This window comes from Phalacrocorax aristotelis, chromosome W (genome assembly GCF_949628215.1).
Source record: "Phalacrocorax aristotelis chromosome W, bGulAri2.1, whole genome shotgun sequence".
Classification (NCBI taxonomy): domain Eukaryota; kingdom Metazoa; phylum Chordata; class Aves; order Suliformes; family Phalacrocoracidae; genus Phalacrocorax; species Phalacrocorax aristotelis.
Window position 1 is genome coordinate 14,298,115 of NC_134310.1, and position 15,249 is coordinate 14,313,363.

Here is a 15,249-nt window from a genome sequence, read left to right on the forward strand (position 1 = left end):
GGAAGTCTGGGTGACAGAACTTGTCTTGGCTATGGCTGTCCAAAGTTTCAGGACATGGTGTAAGGTATATCTGCTTATTTAAACTTTTGCCTAAAAAAGACAAGAGCAAATATATGCAAGTATATTATGTCTTGTAGTGAAACTTCTTAATAAATGTCAAGGTAAGAAAAAAAAAAAAAAAAATCAACACATGAGCCTGCAGAGACCCACTGACTAAATCATGAAAGCAATGAGAAGATATTTTTTTCCCTTTTTCTGTTTTTAATTACTTAACATATTAAGAAGTGGAGCACTGAAAACATCTGGTGTATAATGCCAATGGTCAGGCTATATCCACTTGAATTACTATCGCATCACAAGGCAAGAACAACTTAAAAAATGGAAAAGTAAGTGGGAAAATGTAATAAAAACAAAAGAAAAAGTAACTTCAGTTAACAGACCAAAATTTGTAGATGTTGTCGTGGTTCAGCCTCAGTGGGCAACATCCAGCCCAGCACTGGCAGTCGGGGTGCCAGGAGCAACTGTGCTTCAGTACCAACCACTTCTGAAGCAGCTCGGACCCCTTCATATGCTGCCAATCTCTCTTTTTCAGTTGGAGTATAGCAGGCTTCGGACCCTCTGTATCCATGACTCCAAAACCCTAGGGGTCAACCTCAGGTCTCCCCTAGTGCTTTCTGCCAGAGGCTCCAGGTAGGGCCATTCTCCCCAGCTGTGGTGTAGAGCACATTTTTTACATCTTGTCCTGCCCGGATTGGCCCAAGGGCTACTGCACGAACTATATCCTGCTTAATTTGTTCAAAGGCTTGTTGTTGCTCAGGGCCCCTGCCGTGGTTCAGCTTCAGTCAGCAACTAAACACCACACAGCCGCTTGCTCACTCACTCCACCCCTGTGGAACGGGGGAGAGAATCGGAAGAGCAAAAGCACAAAAAAACCCCAACCTTGTGGGTTGAGATAAGCACAGTTTAATAATTACAATAAAATAATAATTGTTATAATAATGATAATAATAACAATAATAATAATATAATAAAATGGAAAAGGAAAAAATCCAAAACACAAACGATACAACTGCTCACCACCCGCCGACCGACGCTGCTGGTCCCCAAGCTGCGATTGCTGCCTCCCTCCCCTGGCCAGCTCCTCCCAGTTAACATACTGGGCATGACATTACATGATATGGAATATCCCTTTGGCCAGTTTGAATCAGCTCTCTTAGCTGTGCCCCCTCCCCTCCCAGCTTCTTGTTCACCTAGCAGAGCATGGGAAGCTAGAAAAGTCCTTGACTAGTACAAGCACTACCCAGCAACAACTAAAATATCAGTGTGTTATCAACATTGTTTTCATACTAAGTCCAAAGCACAGCACTATGCCAGCTGCAGTGAAGAAAATTAACTCTATCCCAGCTAAAACCATGACAATGTGATGATAGAGCATTTATGTAGGAACTCAGTTCCCAGCAGTGCAAGCTCTTCAGGAAAAGAGGGTATTTTGCCACATTTTCTGGCAGAGCGTACAACTGTGACTGAAGCTGGCACACCGATGCAGAGCTTGGGCAGAAGGGAAGCCCCTTGGCTGCCCCTTCACCCCCGCTGGCTTGCCACACTCCTCTCCCCTAGGCCTTAGCCTCTCTGGGCAGAACTCTCAGAGGCACCTGTGGAGAAGTACTACCACGTTGAAGCCCCGCAGTGAATCCCAGCGGCAGACGCAGCCCTTGGGACCACACAGCTCTGAGGACGCCGGTGCTTCTCCCTAGGTCAATGCTTCCAGTTGGGAACGTTGGTCAGCACTGGAAACATTAACCCAGATGTTGTGCCCAGGCAGGCAGAGCCCTGTACCGCTGTTCTAGGGAGCCCGAGAAGTAGCAGCCCTCCCCCGCCCTCTGGTATTTGTGGCCGCCGCCCGCCCCCACGCTGAGTGGCCCCGGGACTATAGGGCACTGCTTCAACACGGAAGGACTGCGGCCAAATAGGGCCGGACAAGGACTCAGCCACCACCCCCGCGCTCCTCTCACCGGCGGCGCAGCTACGGCGGGGCGGGGCGATGGCGATGGCGATGGCTCCGCGGGCTTCTCGCGAGAGTGGGCGAAATTTCCGGTGTTGTGACTGTGGGGTCGTAAACATGGCGGCGAGTCTTCGCGCTCGCTCGTTGAGGCACCTTCGTATTCGAGGTAAGGGGTCTGGATAGGCCGCTGCTGTAGGCTGTCTTCTCTACCCTTCCCTGGCGGTTCTCGTCCTACGCTGGTTCCTAGCTGCTTCTTCCTCTTCCCCTCCCTCCTCCTTCTCTGGTTCCTTTCTGCTAGCCTAATGCGTTTCTCACCCCCATCCCCGCAGGTCGGAACGATAGCGGCGAGGAGAACGTCCCCCTCGATCTCAGCCGAGGTATGGGCTAGTGGGGTGGAGATTGTCCGCCGAGGGGGGGGCTGTCGGTGGCGAGCGGTTTGGTGCCCCGGGCTGGTGCGGTGGTGTTGGGAAGGGGGAACGTCGGTAGCCGGGTACCGGCGCCTGGCCTGGCGTATTGTAGTGAGCGAACCTGTCCGTAGGTGGAAGCCTCTTCCCAGCCCTCGCCGCCTACGGGGCAGCACGGGCGCCCCTCGGGCACCGCGGGGCCGTGCCGGGGCCACAGGGCCGGCCTCCCCCCTGCCGCGGGTGAGGGGAACCCCTGCTTGTGGGCAGAAGCTCCTTGGCCGTTTCTGGGATTGTTTTCGAAGGGGGCTGTTGTTTGTAGATGGGGCTGTTTACAGTGTCTAGCCTGTGGTGGGGTTGCTCGCGCCGTGTTTGTTGGCCTCGCCGTCGGGGCTCTCTCCGGCCGTGGCGCCGCTCGGCGGGTCAGGACCGCGCGCCTCTGGGGAGCACCTCGGCGGTGACGGCTGATCCCGCCTCAGTCCCTTGTCGTATATCCGTACCTCTCCTAGGCAGGCTGGCTGTGGTGCTTGCCGTGAGCCCCTTGCTGTGAGACCAGAAGTCACTCATCTCCCGTTTACTTGTTAAGTTGCTCCAGAATGCCCTCCGCTGCTCACAGATATACGGGGTGGGGGGCATAAGAGGAAGGAAACAACAATAACATTTGCTGCAGACTAACTAGTTGTCTCTCGGGCAAATAGTAACTCGTTCCCTACCCAAATCTATAGCTCATCTTGTATTGCTGAAGGCTAAGGTAAGGGGGGTAGACTGTCCCCAAAAGCTGAATAAAATGCAGAAAACAAACCGACCCACTGGCAGTGATGATCTTCCCTGGAACAGAAGTTCTTGATCTGGGGGAGGGAATAACTGTTCTGCTTCAGGAGATCCAGGACTGCTGCTATCCTGAATAGATCCATTTTATGAGGAAGTAGGCAGGGAAATGACAGAATCAATGAGATAAAAGTAGGCTGTGAAATGTAAAGGAAGTACAAATATTAGAAGCTTCAGTAAAATTTTCAGCTTAGTATAAGGTTGTATCAACAATTCCACCTTAATTCTTTTTTTTCCCCAGTATGATCTGGTTTTAGAAATTTTTAAAGTGGTTTTACCATGGGCTGAAAGTTATCTCTGGGTATACATATCATATTTAAAAATGTATTTTAGTTCCTGGGAAAAGCTGTGAGACTTTTTCAGTTTAAAGCAACAGGCTTTTATGTCTCCTCCCACCCTATCTCCAAATGAACATGATTGCTTTAGTGAGATACTGTCTTTAGAATTAAAACAAGTGGAACTGTTGTCAATAAAATGTGGGACAAAGGCCTTAACAGTTCAAACATGTGACATAATTATTACTGTAAGCAGTGTTATCTGTTAATGAAATTTACAGAATCAGGAATTTAATGAATGGGTTTAGTAACTTTTTTATGTTGTGTAGCATACTGAATTGTTTTGATGTGAAAGAACAATACACAAAATTTAAATGCTGGAGTAGTTCCTATTTAGTGATGGCTTGCCAAACAATGAGTTAGCATACAAGTTAGACCTTCACTAGTCCACAGTTGTGGACTATGTACTAACTCAGTTCTTTCCATACAAGAAGCCAGTGCTGTTAAGTACTTCAGAACTAATAATAGACGTGGGGAGGATGCTAGCCTTGTTTGTGCTGCTTTGGGTCCTACTTCTTCCTGGCTTCTTGTGCAGTAAGACTCAGGGAATGCTTTGCTGCATGTAGAGTTGATCTAACTTTCTTTGTGTGCTTTTTGTTTGCTCTTTTCTCTGCTGCTGTAGTTTGAGGGGTGCCCACATTTTCCCAGAATGCACCATGTTGTTCTCTTATGTATTTTTAGCATGGCTGGCATAGTAGGTCTTACTCTGGAGCTTTTTGGTGCCCTGCATTTTTAAAAATGATATATAATAACGTTTATGAAAGGCATTTTATATGATGGTGCACTATATGTGTGTGTGAACACTGTACAAGATTAGCCTGGTAAAAGATAATGTAAAGTCTATGGTTTGATGTTTCTGTTCTTTGGTTGGTTGTGTGTGGGTTTGTGGGTTTTTTTTTTTTTTTGGGTGGGGGTGGTGTGGGTTTTTTTTTTTTTAAACTTCTGGGCCACTCATCCCTGGCTGTACCCATCTCTTATTCTGATAAATCTTTTGGGACAATGATTTTCTTAGCAAACTGATTTTCTAGGAAAAAGTTGAAAGCATGCTCTACCCTGGAAAAATTGTCCCCAGCACAAATATGGTTGGGCATAGTGTTGGTATAGCAAGAAAAAAAAAACCTTTGCAGATACAGGTTAGACTGATTGTTTTTGTCTGCTTAAGGTTGTATATTGTGTCTTCTGTTGATTACAAAATTGCAATTAATAGTTGGGATTGAGAGTACTCAGGCTTTGGCCTTGTGTTATATTACCTGCTCAGAATAGAACAGAAAAGGGAAAGGACAGGCTCACCACCAGTGCAACTCCCATTGCAGTCATCTGGAAGGAATTAGCAATGGGATGAGGCAGACTGGTTTAATTAGACTATTGAAATCAAGCTCATAACTTCTTAAGGACAGAAAGAACAATCAGCATTATTGACCAGATTATTGCATTCGGTAGGAATTCTTGCATTGAGTCTGGTCATGGTTATATTTGTAGCATGGTTACATACACTATATCCTTTTAGAATAATTCAACTTCATCTCTGATTGTTTTACAGGGATTCCAAGCTGAATTACAGAATCTTAGGTACCTCCCAAAGCTCTGGGCACTGTAAAAGGCTTGCATAATCCACACTTCGTTTGCTGTGAAGTTCTTTGCTCATCTTTGTAACTGAATCTACTTACTGATTTTGAAAATTTGTTACTGTTTCAGTATTGCCTTATCCTGTTGGGTGACTGACAGCCCTTCCTTTGTTGGAGTTTCAGCTGTTGCCTTTGGGCTGTGAAAGCCTAAATAGTTTGGACCTTGCCTAGTTGAGAGCAGCATCTTAGAGTGCCTTATCTGTAGTCAGGCTCCTTTTAAATGTCCTTCCTTCAAGGGATCCCTGTTTTCTTGGATTCCTGTAGCTCTGAGTCTACAATGGCTATTAGGAACTTTTCAGAGTTTGTTAATTTACTGAAGCTTTGGAGAGATACAAGGGTGCCAACTGCTGATGGTCAAGTGCTATTAATGTCTGCATGTCTTTATTTCCTCCTTTTTGAGGGTAGTAGTTACATTTCAGTTAGTCTTCACTTCAAAATATTGTGCTTTTTAATTATTTCTAGCATTGTTACTTTCATTTATTATTAATAAATGTGCGTTACAAGATACTACTTTGATTTAGCAGCTTTTCTGGTATGGCTGATTCCTATATTTTGTAAATGTTGAGTCTTCTAGCTATAACACAAGACAAATATGAATAAAGCAGCTGAGGAAACTGGCTTTTTTTTCTCCCCAAGAGTGAGTTTCACAAAATTGGCTTAGTGTTATCTGAAAAAGATATCATGTCGGTAAAAACAAATACAGAAGTTCCATTTAACTTCAAGATCTGAACTGTATTGCTTTTCTTGCTATGCTTATATCACTTCAAACCATGTTGTATTTGATTCCATGTGCCGACATGGCAAATCGTAATGCATTGCATGCAGGGCGAATGTCTTGATGCTATTTGCAGTTTGCCTGACATTTTTGTGGGCTGTATTTTTAAGGGTTATTTATGGGGTAGGTAAAGAAGGCTGGATGAACTTTGTTTCCAAATTCAGCTTGAGATTTGGTGACCACACCATTTCCAGCTTCCTTCATCAGTACAGAAGAAGCAGGGAGGGATGCTGCATACCTGTCTGATATTGAGAGCTCAAGTAGTGGGAGAGGAAAAAACCCTTTTGGAATGCTTGCAGCAAGGCAGTAGGGAACTGGTACAGAGATGGTGGCTGGTGTATACTTTCTTGGTGGCTCAAAGGCAGTTCTTCCACACTAATGGCAAGACTTATAGAAAGCATTTAAGTTCTTTGCGTATTCTTGCGCTACGTGGTCTGGCTTGAAAATATGGAGAAGTGGGGCCCCACTGCACCTTAGAAACACTATTTTAAAAATATCCAAATAAACAAAATGTGTGGGCACCTTTAACCCTTGCTTTGTGGTATGCCGTCGTTGTGATGGGTAACTACAATAGGATGCTTGCATTAGAGCAAATCACATGGAGCAATAGCTCTTTTTCTGCTTCCTTGTTTGTGAATCTGTAACAGAAGCCATAATAGGAGCAAGGCAGTATTTAGCAAGGTTGTTTTTGGCTCTTCTGAGAGATAGAGGGGCAACTTGAAAACCAGCTGGAGGGAGATCTTACTTGCCTTGCTGTCTGAGAAATTCTCTACTGCATTATTCTTGAATATTGTTTTGGGGTTTTTATATAGTTGGAGACCAAAGGGAAAGTGATTGGTGGTGGCGGCCTGCTAATTTTTTCGGCAACGTGTAACTTTTTGGTAGGTTTTAAAAGTAAGGGAGTTAGAGGTGCTCAGTATATGCACTCCAAAATTAAGGCATACACTTAGCTTTCCTGTCTGCACTTGTGCTTCAGTTGACCATTGTTTTGGAATTGTATAGTGTGCTGGCCTGGTTAGATTAATAACACTTGTGTACCTTCGGCTTTGCTTCCTAATGTATTACTGCTTTTGCAATCTTAAGACTTCAGAACTACTAAAATGGTGTGTGCTTACAATAATTTTTGCTTTCATTTCTTGAAAACAGGAACATCATCTTTAATGAAGGAAAGATCGTAACAAAAGGCAACTTTAAAACATTATCACTTGCTTACCTAGTGTTAAGGTATCTGTAGGAGCTGTGCACTACTGTGTCTTTCAAGATCTGCATTCATGTCTGTCTTTAAAGTTTTTGTGGGTGGGTTCTTTGTTTTTCTTGCTGTGGTTCAGATTGGTCAATCTCTAACTTCTGTCACCTTATTGATATGAATGTTTTAGTCTTTAACATAAATGTTCTTCAGTGTTGTTTTTATTTCCCCTATACCCCCACCTCCCTTGAGATTAATGCAGTGCTTAGTTTCAGGAAAATTTTTTTTTTGGGGTAGGGGGGTGGGATGGTGTGTGTGAGAGCTTATCTGGTGTAGATGATGTGTAAAGAAACACACCCCTCATCATAATTACAGTAAATAAGGAAGCTGTGCCAATGATAGCCTTCCCAGAAGGAAATACATCAGATATTTGCCCAATCTCATGATCTTTATGCATACTTAACCTATTACCTGGCAATCTTGGAATTTTTTCCTTGATAACATAGAAGAGATGCTCAGTATCAGGTAGAGGTTTGTGGTTTGCTGTTGTGGTGTGGGTTTTTTTCCTTTCTTAAAAGTGGGAAAAAGTGAAATAGTGAAAAAATGGCTGGTTACAAACTTGTTATCCAAACACTGCAGAAAAGAAGGATGTTGAAGAGGGTTACAGGATGGTTTGAGAATTTATGTTGAAATGATGGCTAACTAGTTTTGGGGAATATGCTGCAAAATCAGATAAGCTTTTCATCTTTCATACTAATTGAGACTCCTACCTGAGACTTTTTAAAATAACAATAAATGGCATGAATCATCTACCTTAAAGCCAGCTAGCTTCTTATAACTAAGACATAAGCATGTGACTTGAGGCTTTAATAACTACACAATAGATTACATAAAATAAGAGGTTTGCTTTTCATTAGAAGTGGTTTTTACAGCATGCAGGTAGGCAGATGTTTATACCATAGTGCAGGTGACTCTGCATACTGAGCAGCACTCCTGTGATGACTTCTGATAGGGAAGGGAAAGTGCCATAACACTGCTACATAAGTGCTGGCTGATATTTGGCAAATTGTTTTAACTGGAGCACTTTTAACTTTCACTCAAATAAAATGTATTTTGCTTTAATATTACTACAGATTTTTAAACTAGAATATTTTCATGTATACTGCAGAAACAATTTTTCTTCTTAATTTGACAACCATCTGTTGTGGTGATGGAAAATTTGGGTAGAATGGATCAGAAAAAAAAGTAGGAGTTAGCAAAACTTCAAAGCATGATTAGTAAAGAGTGTATTCACTAAATCCTTGCAGCTGGTGAAGAGGAGGAATGGTGATAAAGATGTATAAGTGAGAAAGTGAGGAAATGGAGTAAAGAAACCCCAACCAAAAAAACCCCAGTCCCAAAGAACAAAACCCCCTACTTAAAGTTGTATTTTCTTAGTTAGGTATGTGCTAACAGTAAAATTCAGTCACATAAGAGCTCTATAGGACTCATTCTTATGCTTTTGTCATATTCATCAGTGTAGCAAGCTACATCTCAACAGTGGCTTGAATAGGTTTGAACAACTAAATATTTGAGGAAGTCTCTTCACCCAAATTCTACCTGAATAGCAATGTCATTGGAATCAACATTGTTCATTAATAAATTAGTCTAAGTGGTGGAGCCTTTATGAAAGTTTTCCTAAAAGGGGAGATTTTGTTTCTAGAATAGAATAGTTCAGTTGGAAGGGAACTACAGTGATCATCTAGTCCAATTCAGGGATGACCAAAGGTTAAAGCATGTTAAGGGTATTGTCCGAATGCCTCTTAAAAGCTGACAGGCATGGGGCATCGACCACCTCTTTAGGAAGCCTGTTCCAGTGTTTGACCACCCTCTCGGTAAAGATATGCTGCTTCATGTCGAGTCTGAACCTCCACTGACTCAGCTTTAAACCATTCCCACACATCCTGTCCCTGGACACCAGGGAGAAGAGATCAGCACCTCCCTCTCCACTTGCCCTCCTCAGGAAGCTGTAGAGAGCAAAAAAAACCTTCTAAATTTACTGGGTTTATTCTAAACTATCTAGACTTCTTTAAGCTCCTTGATTTTGTCCAAGTGTTGCTTGTTGTTACTGTTTGGGCCACATCTGACCACTTATTCAGGTAGCTGTTCCTAGAACATTTCAGGAAGCTGCTTTTTTTAAAAGCTTTATTTTGTAGAAATTAAAGACGTAGTTAACAATTTCATGCTGTTTATCACTGATATACTTTGAGGAACTTTGAGTTTAAGACCAAAAGGATGGCAAAATGGTAAAGATCAGATCTTGTTTGGTTAATATGAAAGAGGTACATCTCTATACCCAATGAATATGTATATTATTTGTTGTGAAATAAACTACAGCTGTTAATTTAAGAATAGAGAATGATTAGAAACTTGTGTGTAGACATACAGTATTTGCAACAAAACAATATGGCCTTGATTTATGGAAAAAATATATAATTAATATAAAAGAGTAACAAAGACCAATCTCAGATTCATTAAGGTTGGAAAAGACCTCTAGGATCATCAAGTCCAACCATCAACCCAACAATACCATGTCTCCTAAACCATGCCCTGAAGTGCCATGTCTACACATCTTGTAAATACCTCCAGGGATGGTGACTCCACCACCTCTCTGGGCAGCCTGTTCCAATGCCCGACCGCTCTTTCAGTAAAGAAATTTTTCCTAATATCTAATCTAAACCTCCCCTGACACAGCTTGAATCCATTTCCTCTCGTTCTATCGCTAGTGACCTGGGAGAAGAGACCAACACCCACCTCACTACAACCTCCTTTCAGGTAGTTGTAGAGAGCAATAAGGTCTCCCCTCAGCCTCCTCTTCTCCAGACTCAACAACCCCAGTTCCCTCAACCTCTCCTCATAAGACTTGCTCTCTAGACCCTTCACCAGCTTTGTTGCCCTTCTCTGGACATGCTCCAGCAACTCGATGTCCTTCTTGTAGTGAGATGCCCAAAACTGAACACAGTATTCAAGGTGTGGCCTCACCAGTGCCGAGTACAGGGGCACAATCACTTCCCTACTCCTTCTGGCCATGCTATTCCTGATACAAGCCAGGATGCTGTTGGCCTTCTTGGCCACCTGGGCACACTGCTGGCTCATGTTCAGTCAGCTGTCAACCAGCACCCCCAGGTCCTTTTCTGCCAGGCAGCTTTCCAGCCACTCTTCCCCAAGCCTGTAGCATTGCATGGAGTTGTTGTGACCAAAGTGCAGGACCCGGCACTTGGCCTTGTTAAACCTCATACAATTGGCCTCGGCCCAATCAATCCAGCCTGTCCAGATCCCTCTGTAGAGCCTTCTTACCCTCAAGCAGATCGACACTCTTGCCCAACTTGGTGTGATCTGCAAACTTACTGAGAGTGTGCTCAACCCCCTCATCTGGATCTTTGATGAAGATGTTAAACAAGACTGGCCCCAACACTGAGCCCTGGGGAGCCCTGCTCATGACTGGCCGCCAACTGGATTTAGCTCCATTCACCACAACTCTGGGCTCGGCCGTCCAGCCAGTTTTTTACCCAGTGAAGAGTATACTCGTCTAAGCCACGAGCAGCCAGTTTTTCCAGGAGAATGCTGTGGAAAACAGTATCAAAGGCTTTACTAAAGTCCAGGTAGATAACATACACAGCCTTTCTCTCATCTACTAGGTAGGTCACCCTGTCATAGAAGGAGATCAGGTTGGTCAGGCAGGACCTGCCTTTCATGAACCTATGCTGACTGGGCCTGATCCCCTGGTTGTCATGCACATGCCTTGTGAGGTCACTCAAGATGTATTGCTCCATAAACTTCCCTGGTACTGTGGTCAAGCTGACAGGCTTGTTCCCCAGATCTTCCTTCTGGCCCTTCTTGTAGGTGGACATCACATTGGCAAGCCTCCAGTCATCTGGGATGGAGAGTGGCTTGGCAAATTCTTCCACCAGCTCCCTCTGTACTCACGAGTGGATCCCATTCGGCCCCATATACTTGTGAGTGTCCAGGTGGAGCAGCAGGTCGTAAACTGCTTCCTCTTGGATTATGGGGGGTTTATTCTGTGATCCGTCCCTGCTTTCCAGCTCCAGGGGCTGAATACCCTGGGGATAACTGGTCTGGTGGTTAAAGACTGAGGCAAAGAAGGTATTTAGTATCTCGGCCTTTTCCTCATCCTCAGTTGCAGTATTCCCCTCTGTCCAATGGAGGATGGAGGTTCTCTTTGGTTCCCTTTTTGTTAATATATTTGTAAAAACATTTTTTGTTTTCCCTTACAGCAGTGTCCAGGTTGAGTTCTAGCTGGGCTTTTGCTTGCCTAATTTTCTCTCTGCAAGACCTAACAAGATCTCTGTACTTTTCTTGAGTTGCCTGTCCCTTCTTCCAAAAGTGGTAGACTCTCCTTTTTATCCTGAGAGTCAGCAGAAGCTCCCTGTTCAGCCAGGCTGGTTGTCTTCCCCGCTGGTTTGTCTTGCGGCACTTAGGGACAGCCTGCTCCTGCGCCTGCAAGGCTTCATTCTTGAAGGAAGCCCAGCCTTCCTGGACTCCTTTGCCCTTCAGGACTGCCTCCCAAGGGACTCTCCCAGCCAGTGCCCTGAACAGGTCAAAGTCTGCCCTCCGGAAGTCTGTGGTAGTGGTTCTGTTGACCCCTTCTTCTTACTTCCCCAAGAATCAAAAACTCAGTCATATCATAGTCACTAAGCCAAGACAGCCTCTGACCACCACGTCTCCCACCAGTCCTTCTGTTTGTGAACAGCAGGTCAGGCAAGGCACCTCCCCTGGTAGGCTCACTTATCAGCTGCATCAGGAAGTTATCTCCCACACACTCCAGGAACCTCCTAGACTGTTTCTTCTCTGCTGTGTTGTATTTCCAGCAGTCATCTGGTAAATTGAAGTCCCCCACTAGAACAAGGGCAACCGATTGTGATACTTCCTCCAGCTGCTTGTAGAACACTTCATCTACCTCTTCATCCTGGTTGGGTGGTCTATAACAGACTCCTAGCAGGATATCTGCCTTGGTGGCCTTCCCCCTCATCCTTACCCATAAGCACTCAACCTTATCATCACAGTCGCTAAGCTCTACATTCGAAGCACTCCCTAACATATAGAGCTACCCCACCACCTCTCCTTCCTTGCCTATCCCTTCTGAAGAGCTTGTAGCCATCCATTGCAGCACTCCAGTTGTAAAAGTCATCCCACCATGTCTCTGTGATGGCAACTAAGTCATAGCTGTCCTGCTGCACAGTGGCTTCCAGCTCTTCCTGTTTGTTGCCCATGCTGTGTGGATTGGTGTAGATGCACTTGAACTGGGCTATTGGTTTCACCCCTAACCCTGGCGCACCACCCCATGGCTCCTCTCTGGTGGGCTTGGCTATATCCCCTTCCCCCTTTGAACCTAGTTTAAAGCCCTATCGATGAGCCCCGCCAACTCATTTGCAAGAATCCTTTTCCCCCTTTGAGATAGGTGAACTCCATCTGCCGCCAGCAGGCCCGGTGCCATGTAAACCTCCCCATGATCAAAAAAACCCAAAATCTCACCAATGGTACCAGTCTCTGAGCCATGTGTTAATCAAATGAGTTTTCCTGTACCTTCCAGTATTTTTCTTCCCTGCTGCTGACAGGATTGAGGAAAACACTACCTGCGCTCCTGATTGTTTGACCAGTTGCCCCAGTGCCCTGAAGTCCCTTTTGATTGCTCTTGGGCTTCTCTCCACAATCTCATCACTGTCCACCTGCACAACCAACAGTGGGTAGTAATCAGAGGGCTGTACCAGACCCCAGGGAGTTTCCTAGTAACATCTCTGACCCGAGCCCCAGGGAGGCAGCAGACTTCCCTGTGGGATGGGTCTGGTCAGCATATTGGGCCCTCTGTCCCCCTCAGGGAATCACCTACAACAGTTACCCTCTTTTTCTTCTTAACAGGTAGTCATAATGCGTGGGGCTGACCAACTCTCCCTAGGCAACCCCCTGGATGGACCTTCACCTATGTCTTCACTTGCCTGACCCTCAAGTTCCAGAGCCTGGTATCTGTTGTGTGAGGAAGGCTGGTAGGGGATTCGCCTGCTGCCCCGAGCAGGGACCTGTTTCCATTCCCCACTATCTCTTAGGTTCTCTCCTTGTGCTTGGTGGCAAGAGGGTAGGGGAGTCTCTGCTTCTTGTTGAGCTCCTTGTGGAGTCTCCATCTGTTGCCTTGGCCCCAGGGATGATAGGGTGTGGCTCACTAATCTCTTAATGTAAAGATTTATGGTGGACAGTACAGGGATTTTGTTTACTTTTTTCCAGCTGCATAAAAGATTGGCTTCCTGGTTGAAGTGTACACAGACTAGAATTAAAAAAATATATATACTTAAAAACACTTCATAAAAGTAGAGGACTACCAAGAATAGCTGTTGCCTGAGAATTGCTGTTTGAAAGATTTAATCAGGTTTTTTAAGTCCTCTTTTTCTTTTATTACCTTCTGAGCATCAGTGATGTCAAAATTCAGCTTTAGCAACCTCATATCTATGGAATTTAAAATGTGCTCATCTCCTTTATGCAAACCTTGTTATTCTCATGGGTAGACTTACTGGATTTTTTAATGAAATAAAAAAAAAAATGGGAAAATGTTGCTGTTACTATAAATGTGGTGTTTCCAACTCAGTTTTTTAGGTTAGCCTGTTACTTCAGTGGGATAGGTTTTTCTAAGTTGAAATTTACCAATTAATTAGGTGTCTTCTGTGTTTAAAGTGTTGTACTTGGAGCCTGTTGTGAAATTTATAAATATAATTATGACACTTCCTGTCATATCTCTGAAAATTACCTTTTCAAGAGGAGGAGTAAAAGGCTTTGAACAGTCAGAGCCATGGGCAGATGAGACCTGTCCTGTCCCTAGTGTAAGGGACTCGAGTTTCCAAGCATCATGAGTCTGCACTATTTTGAAATCTTCTGGTTATAATGTTTTTGGAGGGGTGGTGGTGGTGGTGGGTAGTTATCATATCATACATTCGCCACAGTTTAAAGATTTCCTGCTGCAGTTAGTGCTGCATTTCAACTATAAAACCTGTTTTTCAGAAGTTTTAGCAGTAAAGCAACACTGTCTCACACACTAGGAACAACTAACATAATTCCAAGGGTGAAAATGTGAGGATGGCTTTTCTACACATATAATCTGTGTCTTGGTTAGAAATAATATTATAACAAAGTAAATTGGAAAGTGGTTCACTTTTGAACTGCTGTCACCACTTCAAGCTGACTGTAACACCAGAATGTATATTTTATGTGACCTTTATCCATGCTTAGGAATCTGTAAAAAAAAATTATCATTTAATTTACAGTATTTTATGCACATCTGCAAAAGAGAAATCTATAGAGTCACAACAGACACCTAAACTTTACTTTCTTGTTTACTTACAGAAGGATGTATGTGCAAGTCTAGATGTACAGAACTAAATATGAAGGATTAGAATCCTATGTGTGATCCTGATACAAGGCTTTCTTATCTGAGGTTCTAGTGTTTCCTGGATCCTACTTTGGATGTGCTGTCTTTTGTACTGCTTTCTAGTTAATAGATGTTTTTGTAAACGTGAAGGTTAATTTCTACCTGACTGATATAGAAAGAACAGTTTTCTGCTGACTGCCATGAAAGAGAGGAGGTGTGCTTTTTCCCATATTACTGAGCCACTTTCATTTATTCATAGCTTTCTTAAACAGCAAGGGTGAAAATAATCTGAGTTCTTAGCCTTTATTTTTTCCTGTTTTCTTGAACATGGGTTATTGGAGCTTCTCTGTTATACTCACAATGAAGTGCTTTATGTATAGTTCACCTATGGAAGCTATAGAAATCAAACTAAATACATTTCTAGGTGCATTCTGCAGAAATAACTGGTTTTGAAGTAACCTGTACTTTTCAAGGGGGTGCTCTCAATTGTTAAACTTAACATTGTGTTTTCTTTTGCTAAATAATTCTCATAAGTTTTAATCTAAAACTTATATGTCACACTATACCAGTGCAAAGTATTTTGCACTTTACTGAATCAAGTGTGATAACAGAATTTTAACAGTGATCATAGAGGATATTTGTCTGGCTTAGTATTCAGTACGTTTTTCAATGTAATAGTAACTGCA

The 15,249-nt window shown here is 43.7% G+C and overlaps 1 protein-coding gene across 2 annotated transcripts in view; it reads left to right on the forward strand.

Annotated features, from left to right (window-relative positions):
• Positions 1-2,011: 2,011 nt before the first annotated feature.
• Positions 2,012-15,249, forward strand: part of LOC142049341 (rapamycin-insensitive companion of mTOR-like) — a 131,970-nt gene continuing 118,732 nt past the window's right edge. Inside the window, exons 1-2 of one of the 2 annotated variants that reach the window (XM_075076976.1) lie at positions 2,012-2,168; positions 2,332-2,379. In XM_075076976.1, coding sequence (XP_074933077.1) covers positions 2,042-2,168; positions 2,332-2,379 — 175 coding nt within the window. In that variant the 5' untranslated portion in view covers positions 2,012-2,041. Of the gene's footprint in view, positions 2,169-2,331; positions 2,380-15,249 lie in introns of those variants that run through there. The other variant, XM_075076977.1, reaches the window with a different exon arrangement.